This window comes from Mustela lutreola, chromosome 9, assembly GCF_030435805.1.
Source record: "Mustela lutreola isolate mMusLut2 chromosome 9, mMusLut2.pri, whole genome shotgun sequence".
NCBI lineage: Eukaryota > Metazoa > Chordata > Mammalia > Carnivora > Mustelidae > Mustela > Mustela lutreola.
Genome location: NC_081298.1, coordinates 122,293,280 through 122,306,395, shown reverse-complemented (window position 1 = coordinate 122,306,395; position 13,116 = coordinate 122,293,280). Strand labels below are relative to the sequence as shown.

General features: G+C 45.6%; 1 protein-coding gene across 1 annotated transcript in view; it reads right to left on the bottom strand.

Moving 5' to 3' along the window:
* ALK (ALK receptor tyrosine kinase) overlaps window positions 1-10,741 on the bottom strand; it is a 681,217-nt gene extending 670,476 nt beyond the window's left edge. Inside the window, exon 1 of the mRNA XM_059188719.1 lies at window positions 9,061-10,741. Within this exon, the coding sequence (XP_059044702.1) occupies window positions 9,061-9,775 (715 nt within the window). The 5' untranslated portion in view covers window positions 9,776-10,741. The remainder of the gene's footprint in view (window positions 1-9,060) is intronic.
* Between the last annotated feature and the right edge of the window lie 2,375 nt (window positions 10,742-13,116).

The following is a 13,116-nucleotide window of genomic DNA, read 5'->3' as shown; positions in this document are numbered from 1 at the left end:
TACATCATTGTATTTGTCATCATTCCATTAAAAAATAATTTTCTGATGTTAAAGTACAAGTTCCTATGTCCCACAGCTATAAATTCTTTTCCAGAAAAGCCTGGGATTGAAGAAAATTACTTCAATGAAAGGATCTAATTCCGAGAAACTGTGGGAAGGGGCCACTTAACCCCTCTTCAGGGCTACTGAGCTCTTAAATGAAGCCCAACACCTGCCTCAAAATCTAGGAGCTGGCACTGCTGCTCCCCAATGCCAAGGTTGGTTGAAATTATGAATTGATAAAGTAGAATCTCATGCATTTATGATCTTGTACACATTCATTCTTTTACAGCCTTATAGATTTTTTTCTGAATAATCCAGAACCAAATCTCCCATGGAGGTTATTTTATATAATGCTCTCACTCCATGAGGTAGTCAAGACAAGTTCTGTATTTTCCCCTTTAGGAAAAAAGTTTCAGAGGTTCAACAAGTTTAAGGTAGTTGCACAAGATGTCAAAGATTTAAAAAAGGCCAGTATCATAATGGAATCTAAGCCTTCTAGCTCCCAATCTAGTGTTCCCTTCACCACAGAACACTTATTTTAATTACCTGGGCTGAAAATGTGGAAAGGATCTATAAAGGAGACCTGCCCGTGCCCACCTTCATGAACCATATTCCAATGAAAACTGAATAAAAGATAAAAAGAGGAAAACAGAATCAATGGTTTAAAGTTTCCTTTTGATTTCCTCTGGCCAATTGCCTGATTTCCTTTATGTTTGCTTAGATTTTCTTTGTTTTTATTTTCACATCTTCCTTTTAGCCTTTTCCTTACTCCAGGGAATTCTCACTCCCTACCTCTCCAGGCACCTGTTGTTATATAACCATAAAAGTAAGAGTTCAAAAAATAAAGACTCTTAATTAACCAAGTGGATGGATGTATCTGTCCCAGCAGAGCTTTCCCTGGTTCTGGGACTTCGCACATTCTGGAATGCCTATGTTCACCAAGTGAATCTGAGAGAATTTTTCTGGGACAGGACCCAAGCTCATAAGAGCCCAGCTGGAAAGTTCATCACAAAATTCACTGAATTAAAAAAAAAAAGTTGTTTTGAGAAATCTGGCTCAGCAATAAAGGTACTAAGATATCCCCCCCCTCCCTATTTCCCCACCAGGACAACACTCTTTTAAACTGCTCCTTTCTCCAAACTTGGCCCATATGAAAAAGCCCGGGTTTCCACTAGGTTAGGAAACACTGGCCTCCATAGTAACCTCTTTCAAGACACATCTCCAAAGGCAAGGGAAACAAAGGCAAAAATGAACTTCTGGGACTTCATCAGGATAAAAAACTTCTGCACAGCAAAGGAAATAGTCAACAAAACTAAGAGGCAACCCATGGAATGGGAGAAGTTACTTGCAAATGACATTACAGATAAAGGGCTGGTATCCAAGATCTTTAAAGAACTTTTCAAACTCAACACTCATAAAAAACAAATAATCCAGCCAATAAATGAACAGAAGACATGAACAGACACTTTTCCAAAGAAGACATACAAATGACTAACAGACACATGAAAAAATGCTCAACACCACTAGCCATCAGAGAAATACTAATCAAAATCACAATGAGATACCACCTCACACCAGTTAGAATGGCAAAAATTAACAAGACAGTAAACATCATGTGTTGGAGAGGATGTGGAGAAAGGGTAACCCTCTTACACTGCTGGTGGGAATGCAAGCTAGTACAGTCACTCTGGAAAACAGTATGGAGGTTCCCTAAGATGTTAAAAATAGAACTACCCTATGACCCAGGAATTGTACTACTAGCTATTTACCCCAAAGATATACACAGAGTGAAAAGAAAGGGCATATGCACCTCAGTGTTCATAGCAGCAATGTCTACAACAGCTAAACTCTGGAAGGATATGAGATGCCCTTCAACAGATGAATAGATAAAGATGTTGTCCATATATACAATGGAATATTCTCCAGCCATGAGAGAGGATGTATACCTACCATCTGCATCAACATGGATGGAACTGGAGGGGATTATGTTAAGTGAAATAAGTCAAGCAGAGAAAGACAGTTAGCATATGGTTTCACTCATATGTGGAACATAAGGAATAGTATGGAGGATTGCAGAGGAAGGGAGGGAAAACTGAAGGGGGAGAAATCAGAGGGAGATAACCCATGAAAGAATCTGGACTCTGGGAAAAAAATTGAGTGTTTCAGAAGGGAGGGAGAGGTTGGGGGGATGGGGTAATTGGGTGATGAGTATTGAGGAGGGCACATGCTATGATCAGCACTGGGTATTATACTCAACTAATGAATCATTGATCACTATGTCAAAAATTAATGATGCACTATACAGGGGCTAACTGAACATAATAAACAAAATAAAAATTTAAAAAAGAAAACAAAAACAAAAAGAACTTTACTTAAAAAAAAAAAAAAGAAAGAAAGAAAGAAAGAAACACTGGCCACATCCTAGACTGGAGGACAACATAGTGGCTATAAGAAAGAAGACACCCCTAGGGATCTTTGGTAAGTTTATTCGCAACTCTTGTCACATAACCTCTGGGCCTATAACTATCCTCACAAAAATGTCCTAGGCTCCTTCTACCCCCAAGAAAAAATAACATCCATGTACATCTTTTGAAAGCAATGGATCAGCCATGGCTCATAAAAAATACTATCTATAAAATGCAATATGGATGCTTAACAGAATCTTTTAGGTTGAGCCACTTTTCTGAGGTAGCCTCCTACTCAAGTCCCTGGGCTATGTGTCTTCATGGAATCTCAAAGTTCTAATTGCTCTTAATGGGCACATGTCCATCAACCAGTTGGCACCTTCCATCTCTCTCCTGCCTTCCACTTGACAATGAATGGTGAAGCCAGAGATGAAAGGGCATAGTTCCAGCTATGTATGACAAAGAAATTACCGGAGGTCAATGGCAAAGCACCCCTCTGGGCACTGAGGGGCTTGAACTACACACATTGCTCTCCATTAAGAAAGATCCACCATCTGGGGCGCCTGGGTGGCTCAGTGGGTTAAGCCGCTGCCTTCGGCTCAGGTCATGATCTCGGGGTCCTGGGATCGAGTCCTGCATCGGGCTCTCTGCTCGGCAGGGAGCCTGCTTCCCTCCCTCTCTCTCTCTGCCTGCCTCTCCATCTACTTGTGATTTCTCTCTGTCAAATAAATAAATAAAATCTTTAAAAAAAAAAAAAAAGAAAGAAAGATCCACCATCTGAAAACTGCTGTTCTGTAATGCCTCTAACTTGTTCTTCATCATTAGACTTCATATCTTCATTAAGTTAAAGCTTGCTTTCTTTGTGTAGAAGAAAAAAATAATGGGGTTGTGAATATGCTGCTTGAATCTCTGAGCCAAATCCAAGGTCAAAAGACCTTGGAGGATACTAGTGGATAGAAATGAAGTAAATATCACACCTCAATTCTCCCCATCCACATTTCTAGGTAAGACAATAGGAAGTATCACCCTGTCACTCTCCCCACTGCCACTGGATCCCACTTACATCAGGAATTAGTAGTTAGTTGCATGGGAGTCCACAGTATTACGACTGCTTCTGCCAAGGTCACATCTGGCCACACAGAGGGACTACACAACTCCAGATGGCACCATTTAAATAAACTTAAATGTATATGCAACTCTTGGAGTTACAGAGTACACAACCTGCACAACCAGACACTGCGGTGTTGCCGCTGCTAGGAAAAGCCATATGGTTCATATCGATGGAGCACTTTATTATGTCAGGCGTTAGGTTACAGATTTACACGTCTCTTCTAATTCAATTTCCATGACAACATCTTGAGATAGGAACTTTTACTATCACTATTTTACTAGTGATGAAACTGGATCTCAAAGATTTTAAGAAAATAAAAGATGTTAAAGAACTTTTCCAATTCATGGCTCTCAAACACCAAATATTTGTTGTATGGCCTTCTGACAAGGATAATGTAAAGCTCTTCATCTATTTACATGTCTTTGTTATTTATAATCTGTATCTTGAGATGATTCCTTTAGTGAAAAGAGCCCCAATTTGAAGGCAAAAAGATGTGTAGTCCTAGCCAGGACCTAACACAGCATTCAGCATCTCACACCCTCTTGATCCATAAGTTAAAGTTTCTGGGCCTACCACCTTTTACCCTGAAAAAAATCCTTACCACATAGCCAGATTCCAGTTACTTCATTTATAAAATAAAGCAAATACTTGCCTTGCCCACTGTAAGACTGGAAAAAATAATACATTTGAAAGTTCTTTATAAATTATAAAATGTCTTAAAACCATAATAGGACATTATTAATGGTTATAAAGACAGGCAAAATGTCCTTTATGAACCAGGCTGGGCAAATTCCCACAAAGTGAGGTAATCGGGCAGTAATCCTAGGAGTGGCAGGGGCCACCACTTCTGCTGACACAACTCTTCCTCTCTTCTCCCACCTGCAAGCCAGTGGCCTTGTCCTTCACAAGACACACTTCCTTAAAAGCATTCAGTTTTACTAATGGTAACACCTTCCTCCCACACCACGCACACATACCCCTCATGGGCTTTCCTTCTTTTTCTTTTGTCAATTTGTGAAAAGATCAAATGGATTTAGATGTATTCCACCTCTCTAACAGCCACATAGATAGATAGGAAAATATAGATATGGCCATAGCTATATCTATAGATATATATACATATATATATATATATATATATATATATATATATATATATATATATATATATATATTCTCAGTATGCCAAAGGGTTTTCAAGTAGCCAGGAGGAGCCAGGAGGAGTCCATCAAATCTAGAACTGGTCTCGTCTTCTCAAGAGCCAGGTATCTCCCACCCTGCCCAAAGGCCTGATGACATGCATAGTAGAGATTCATTTCAGATGTGTAATGCTCTCCAGGTATGACTCCCCCACAGGGGACAGACAGACAACACCCCATAGAAATACTCTGCATCAGTCCAGAGGCAGAGATAGATAAACCTGGTAATTTCAAAATATTGTTCTCATCACTATCTTCTTTGTAAGTACATCTCAACCAATTTCAAAGACACATATGCAGTTTTTATCTTTTCCTACAGGGAACACCAATGTCCAAGGTCTCTTGAAAGTTGGATCCTGAAAGATCCTGTTTCCTGCTGATGTTCCCCATCCCAGCTCTCCTGCCTGTTGTGGCTTCTCAACACTTCCAAATATAACACTGATTAATTATGAATGCTGTGGTTTATCTGACCCACATCTCACCTTACTCTTTGCTCCTTTGGAATTCCATTCCATAGTCAGAGGAATATCAATGTCAGAAAATAAGGTTTCCCTGATATCTGCCCTAAAGTTTCCTTCTGCGAGTCTCATCCTTTTACTCCTATGGGCTACACTATATGGCTACTCTCCTTCACAGCCTCTCCCTCTTCAGAGATTTGTAGACTGTTACTATGGCATTCCCTTCACTGCCACTTCACTCAGCCATATATATTTAATTCTTTCCATCTTTCACCATAAATCGGTCCCTTCAAGTCTTAAATCAGCTCTCTGCTCTTCTCTGGACCAGTTCCAATTCTCCCAATTCACCTCCAATAACTGATATCCCTTCTGGGAGCTCTAACTTCCTTTCTATCTTCCTTGGCTCCCTCACCCTCTCCAGAAATAAAATTGGAAGGGACTGAAAGATATGTGAGGTCAAGGGTCAGGTGTATCGCACTGCATACATCTACTTTAAGTTTCTCAGGACTCTTCATAGTACATATAAAATCCCCAGTCATATATCCCCTTTCCAGGAGGGAGAGGGGGGTGCTTACAGAGAAAGAGGCCCTCCTATCCTACAAGTCAATATCCTCTAGGCCTCTGCATGGGGGATGGCAGAAGCAAGACATCAGAACATTCACAAAATAAGCTAAGAAGTAGGGCTGTGAGCAGTGTGGCAGACATCTTTTCTGAGGTTTGGACTGGCCCAGAATGATGTACCGAAGTTCATAGAGTCTCAGCAATGGCCTATCTACCCTTCTACCCTTCTACTTTCCATAAATGAGTGCTTTGAAATAGTGATCCCATTTTTGAATTCTGATCAACCCACAGAGAAAAAACATTTGCATGTCATGCATTAGGAGGCCTCTCAGACATCCCAAACCACAAGAAATACAAAGTAACTGCTTTATCCTGACTGGGTGCTTTTCCATTTTGATCCCTGGTCACCATCCTGTTGAGATTCAGGAAGCTATCCTCAGTCTGAAACAAATGAGCTGCTGCAGGCCAGTCACCACAAGGAGAGTGGACAGAACACCCTTCCTCTCCTCTCCCCTCCTCACAGTTAGCCCCGTCAGCATGCCTGTGCCCCTCTAGACCAGATCACTGGTCATTTGTGCAGAAGCAGGAAGAGGCAAGCTGAGCTGTACCTATTTTCCCTTTGTCTGCTTGAGGATCCTATGTCACAGAGGAGTTGAATGCCTCTTCTATGACACGAGCCTATTTAAAAAGAATAAACCCATTTTCTCAAATGCAACAAACAGTAAAATCAACCCAAGTGTGAGACCCTAAGCTTGAATTTTCATACAGGAAAGTGAATGGAACCACATGATTTATGTTGCCCCAAACATGAATCATGATAGAGCAGGGTATGTCCACTCCCTCCACAGGGAGGTCTATGGTGGAAACCATATCTGAATGAGGCTGGGGAGACAGTGGAAAGGCAAGAGGCTAGTCCTGCATGGCCAGCTGCCTAATGGGAAACAGCATATGCCTCGGAGCAGGACAGCCCAGCCTGTTCCAAGTGTGATCACTACAAGGCCCGAAGTGCTTTTCAATAAGCGGCCTGTCTCCCTGCAGGTCACGGAGAGCTCATCCAGTTACACTTACTGTCTTATGTGATCCCATCAATAATCATTTGATCCCAATGCTGCTGAAAAATGCTTGGCCAAAATTTCTAGCCTTTTAATGACAGAATCCTGGCTCTTTCTGAAAACAGCAGTGCTGGATGTGTCAAATGATGCATAAGGCCTTGGTCCAACTGCCAAATGGACTACGATGGGACTTGGGAGGACTTGGGACACTCATAGAGCATCCCCCCTGGCAGCAGCAGACAAGCTCTTGAAACACGCTCCTCTCTACATGAAAGTCCCCTGTTCAGCAGCTTACCTGAGGCTTGACTGGAGTATATTCTTCAAATGCAATAAGCATATGAAGCTTCTGAGACACGCATTGACAACTTCATGCAACCTGTCTGTTGACACTAGGCAAGTTCAGGGCCATGGAAAGGACCCCTTTTATCTGTCACCAACATCTCACAATAGCTGATCTAGACTGCTGGGCCCATGGTCATTTGACAAGAGGTAACAGGAAAAGCTCCAGAGATGCTCACTGATACGAAGGGAGAAGAAACTCCACATTGCCCAAGAAGTCATCCCTAGACCCATTCCAAGTACTGTGGGAATTTAGAAGAAGACACTGTACATATAAACCACAGAAGTCAGGATGACATAAAGCACAGCTGTTCTTCATGAAAGTATCTGTGGTGAGACCACAGTATTGGTCTCCTAGCTCAGTTCACAGAAGACGCCATCACACCCATCAGACCCTGCCTCTTACTATCGATTCTGCCTCTTAATATAAATTCCAGCCCTGAACACAAAGGGGTCATCTTAGGTGCCAGTGCCACCAACACTAATGCTGAACTATGCATCCAGACTGTTTTCCTCGGGGATGACATACCAGTAGGTTCCGTGTGTGTGCAATGACTGAAGAACCTCAGCCTGTAAATGTCCCTGCTTCAGCAGTGTAGTGAGTGTAGGGGGGAGTATATGTGTGCACCAGGACAAGCATGGCAGATACTTGTAGCTCTACAGTGGGCTCTTTTCAGTGCTCTCCATCCAATTAACACTAGACATTAGTAACCAGTGGAGCATAAAAATTTCATTTATTTCTGATGATGAGAATGATATAAAAGAGGCTGGGTTTGCTCAATGGAATTAGTGTAGGCATTTTAAAGGCATGATTTCTTTTCTGTGCTTTCTCATTCATTTACATGGTGTATTTTATTCACTGAGCCTTTCCCCAGTGGTCTTAGGAGAGAAACATCCATTCAAAACCACCTGGTTTTCCAGTCAAAGAATACTATGGGAAGAGTTAGAAGTAAGTGCCTGCACACACACACCCAACTCAGTGAATAGGAGAAGAAAATGTGAGAGTAAATGAAACAGAAACCTCATTTCAGGAGTCTCCAGCAGAGAGATCTGCAGTGAAACAGGCCTGCCAGAGACTGTCACCCAGAGCTGCTACTGCGGACATACAGGCTAAGAATTAGAGGTTGGGGGGAGGGGGGTAGCAGAAAAAGAAAGAGAATTCAACTATTGTCTCTCCTGGCTTCATACTTACTCCCTCAAAGGGAGACAATCTTGGCAAGTTTGCTCCCTCTTCTTCATATCTCCCTCCTGTCCCATGTTCCTTATTTCCTCTGGGGCTCTCCCATCAACATTTAAGAGGAAAAACAGGAGGCTGAGAGTGGCCAGCACATGGGTTGGAGAAAAGGGGCAGAAAAATTAGTGAAGAGGCAATTCCTAGGTAAGCCAACATTTGAAAGGGACAGCTAGGTAGGATTCAACAAGATGAAGAAGAGTTCTATGTTCTCTGAGAATGTGTACTACATTTCCCACATCTGTGATGGCCAGGAAGAGGAACAAGGGGATGGGAAGATGGACAAGAGTCTTTAGATTTAGAGCTAAGCTTAAAACACAGAAGTAATAAGGGCATTTCAACCATCCAAGGGGCCCCCATTAGAAGAGCATCTCATTTTGGCTAGAACGCTATATAAGTCGGTAGAAAGAGGCATTCTGCCAATAAGAGAGAACTTTTCTCCCAACTTGGTTGCTGGAGAGGAAGGAAAACCCTTGGGGAGTGACTGTGTTCAGGAAGAAAATAAGAAAATATGGTCTAACGGGAGAGAGGAGGCTTGTGGTAGGAGGAAAAGAGCTAAGAACCAGAGACTGGGTTTTGGAAACAGGGGTCAGTTGACAGCGGTTGCAAACTGATGTGTCTAAAAATACAAAACCCAACACGTTCAGGCGGGAGCTGCTCACCGGTCCCCAAGATCTGGAAGAGAAGGCGGGGCTGGGAGGCGCGGATCGCCGCGGACAGCCTTCCCTCTCTGCCCACTTCGGAAGACTTCTTCTCTGGCATCAGGCGGATCCTCAGCCGCCCTTCACCATGGTGAATCCACCAGCTGAACAGCTCGCTGAGGTTGAACTGGAGCAGTCCCGCAGTCACCTCCTCTGGGGGCCCGACGCAGCCCTCAAGGATCGCCTCCTCTCCCAGCTCCAGCACCAGCTGCTTGGCGCGCCGCAGCTTGCGAACCGAGCCGCCCTTCAGCACCCTGGTCAGCGTCCGTGCAGGGGCCGGGGCTGCTGAACTGGGGCCTTCTGTCCAGGAGACCGTGGGCGGTGGCCCCACCAGCCGAAGTAGTGGGGCGCAGTCTAGAGCCAGCGAGCCGCGCGCCTCCGTCCGGCCAGCCCTCGACTCCGACCAAGACGAAAGCGGCAGCAGCAGGTCCCGGGCATAGACGCGGAAGAGCGAGGGCACCACAAAGTCTACCGCCAGGCTCTTCCTCTGCAGACGTGAGTAGCTGAGCGGCTCCCGAGGCTGCAGAGCTGGCCCCATGGCGGGTGAGCCCACGAGCTGGCCGGTCCCGGTCCCGGTCCCGGTCCCAGTCTCGGTCTCAATACCGGTCCCTGAGCCCGAGGCTGCCACTGAAAGCAGCAGCAGCAGCAGCAGCCCTACGAGCTCTAAAGATCCCATCCCGCCAGAGAAGCGTTGTTTATACTAGACTCCCCACTATCCAGCCTTGCCCTTCACTTCCCCTCAAATTAGAAGGGTCTCCGAATAGTCCTTAGTCCTGCAAGGCTCCTTCCACCTGATCTCTGGGGGATTATGCGGGCACTCGATTCTCTCGCTTTCCTCCAACTGCTAGGAGGCAAGGAGGAGTCTCAGTAAAATGGGGCTAGAAGCTTGGGGCGTGTCAAGAGACCCTAAGCGCCTCGGGCTCAGCAGCTGGGACCCTGTGCCTCTGGCGTCCAGAGACGAGTGCCGCGCCTTCGTCTGTAGCTTGCTGCGCTCCGGAACAAGAGAAACTACTATGGTTGAAGGGAGGCGGCAGCAGGGTGCCGTCCTCTCCTGCCCCCCGCGGCTTGAGCTGTGGTCTGTCTGCTCTCCAGCAGCCTCCAATCCTCCGCAACTTTCCAGCTGAGAACGATGGCTCCGAGCGTTCTGGTGTCCTAGCTCCTTCCTGGGCGCTTCTCTTGGCTTCTGAGCTTCTCTCCCTTAGTGTAGGGGAAAACCCGGGGCAGGGGTTGCTTTCTCGCGCACCCTCCTGCAACCCTCCGCAGCGGGAAGTCTGCGGATTGCAATGCTCGCTGAACTTCTGGGCTTGAATCAAGCCCCCGCACTGTGAAGCAGAGGCTCAAGCCGCCGTGGTGCCAAGTTTGCAGCGTCCTTGCTCTCCCGCGTCTCCTATGCTCAGACTTCTCAGGCACGGAAGCGGCCCCAGCGGCAGCAGCCGAATGAAAGCATTCCGGGCAAGAGAGCCCAAAATCTTGCTGCCCCTCCTCACCCAACGGCAGCCGCCCCCGCCCCGGCTTCGGGTGGCTGAGCAGAGGGCGGCCGAAAGGCGCCTCTGTGCTATGCGACCCTCAGGACAGCGGTGACGGGATGTGCCAGCTGCTACCTCTGCTGCCGCCCCCGGAGCCGCTGGATCGCATCTGCCTGGGCGCCCGCCACTTGCAGCTGGCAGAGTCGCGAGCTCGCGCCGGGAGGGGGTGGGGCCGTGATGGGGGCGGAGCTCGAACGCCAACTCCGCGCCGCTGCCAGGCTCACCCAGGCCCGCCCAGCCCCGCTCGCACCCGCCAACCAATCGCGCGGCTAGACGGGATTCTATGCAAATCTGCAGAGGCCTCGGCATTCATTGAGAAAAGCACAGGGCCCGCCCCGCCCTCCCTCCATCCCTCTCCCCTCTCTCCTTCCCTTCCTCCCGATTCCCTGCCCTATTTCTCTGCCTTGTGAACAGGAGCGTGTTTTGGATAAATGGGAGGATTGGAAGAGGCCTTTGCAATCAAGCACTCTCCCTAATTATGCATTTAAGAGATTAAACGGGTCCGACTTCAGAAAATCTGGTTCTAGAATAAAAGTGGAGGCGAGGGGAAGGGAGGAGTGGGAGGAGAGGCAGCACGACATTGCCAAAGCCAAGAACAGCTTGGATTAGGGCCCTGAGATAGAATCTTCCCTGACCCTTCCATTATTTAAACGCATTCCTGGGAACCTGACGGTTTTGCCATCCACACCAAGAAAAGTTAGCAGTGTGGGGGTAGAGTGACATGATCTCTAAGAGTTCTTCAGCTACAGCAAGTACATTTCAGACCTGTCAGTCATCCTGCATTTTCTCAGAATGGTACTTGAACATGTGTCACCTCTTTTATTCTCTGCAAGGTAAATATTTTAAATTTCAGCTTTAGCGATGAGACAACAGAGTTGCCAAGATGGTAATTGATTTTCTTTGGGTCACACAGTCATATGTGCATCCCAGGCCCTCCCTCGTGTGCTCTTATTCATACTGCCTATCCCTCTATGAGTAACAGGCCAAGAAAATCTAGAGGTGACTTAGCTGGAAGGAATAATGATCCAACACTTGCTCACAGTCTCGGGAGTGAGAGTTCATTACCAAAGACCATTTTTTATTCATCTGTAAAGTAAGGACTATACCTCTGGTCTCTCTTTCCCTTCATCTCTCCTGAGCTGCCAACACAGAATTCAAATAATGGCTGTGTTTATAACAAGTGGTTCACTAGGACCAAAGACTATAGTATTAGGTTCACATAAATCCCCTCCGATCCTTCTTGTCAAAGGTTGATTGCCAAGTCTTGTGCTGTCAGAGCAAAAAATAAGGCAAGAGCCTCCCTGGAGGAGCTCACAGCCTGCAGAACAGCAGAGAAGCTTCCTCATAGAATCAGAGCACAGAGTAGAGTTGAATGTCTCTCAATGAGCTGCAGAGTGTCGCAGGACGTCCCTCGCTTCCAGGAGTGGTGGCCAAGCAGACCTCTGCTCTCCAAGGCCAGGCTCCTTAGAGCATTGTGGTATTGCCTTTGGCCACTGAAAACCTTACAACAAAAGAATCTTAATTCCAGGAATATTTTGCTTCCTGCTGTGTGTTTGGTAACTCACTTAATTTGACAGGTAACTGGCCTCTCTCTGGAACTCAAACTGGGTACACAGCCTTTAACAAGTTTAAGGGCAAAAAATGATCTGACCCAAGGAGAGAAACGATGCTCCTACCTTGGTAGAGGAAGAGAGGGAGGGAGAAAGAGAAGAGGAAGGAAAGGTAATATGTTGGTTAATACTTCCCTAGCAGGGGGCCATATATGTTTGGATTTTCACCAGATTTCACTAGCATGCATACTGATAGAAGAATAATTTTCTATCTGAAATGTTTTTTTTAAAAAGACTCAAATGTAGGCCCTTTCACTCCATTCTTTATTCTCTACATAATTCTTGTCCAAAGTCAAATTAATTGGAGTAATTTGTCAAGAACTATGAATCGTCTGCTTCACTCAGTGGCCACTAGGGGGCGGCAGAGACCTGAAACTTCAGAGGAGCCACCAGGGTTTAACCTTCTCCCAGGTAATGTCTGGGACCACTGGCTTTGCACCTAGTGCACACCTGGGTCTCAATTAATTCTCAAGTTTTTATGAATTCTTTCAGATTTCCCCTGAAGGAGGAACATTGCTAATCCCTGTACATTAAATCACACCAAATCTAAAAAATGTTCCCTTTTTGTTAATTTTAAAAGGTTGGCAGGAATGAGTATTGATAGTCTGCTGGTCACTACACATGCATCTGAGGAGAGAGAGAGAGAGAGAGAGAGTGTGTGTGTGTGTGTGTGTGTGTGTGTTTCACATCACGCAATGGCCTTTGGGGGGAAGGAATGTATTATTATTTTCATCACAGAGACAAAAACAGTTAAGGTTCAGAGAGGCAAAATAATTTGCCCAAGGTCAAATAGCAAGCAAATAAAGCCACTGGAATTCAAACCAATGATTCTTTTTCTCTGAAATTTACACATCCCTCTGGAACAAATTAGGCCTTTTCCT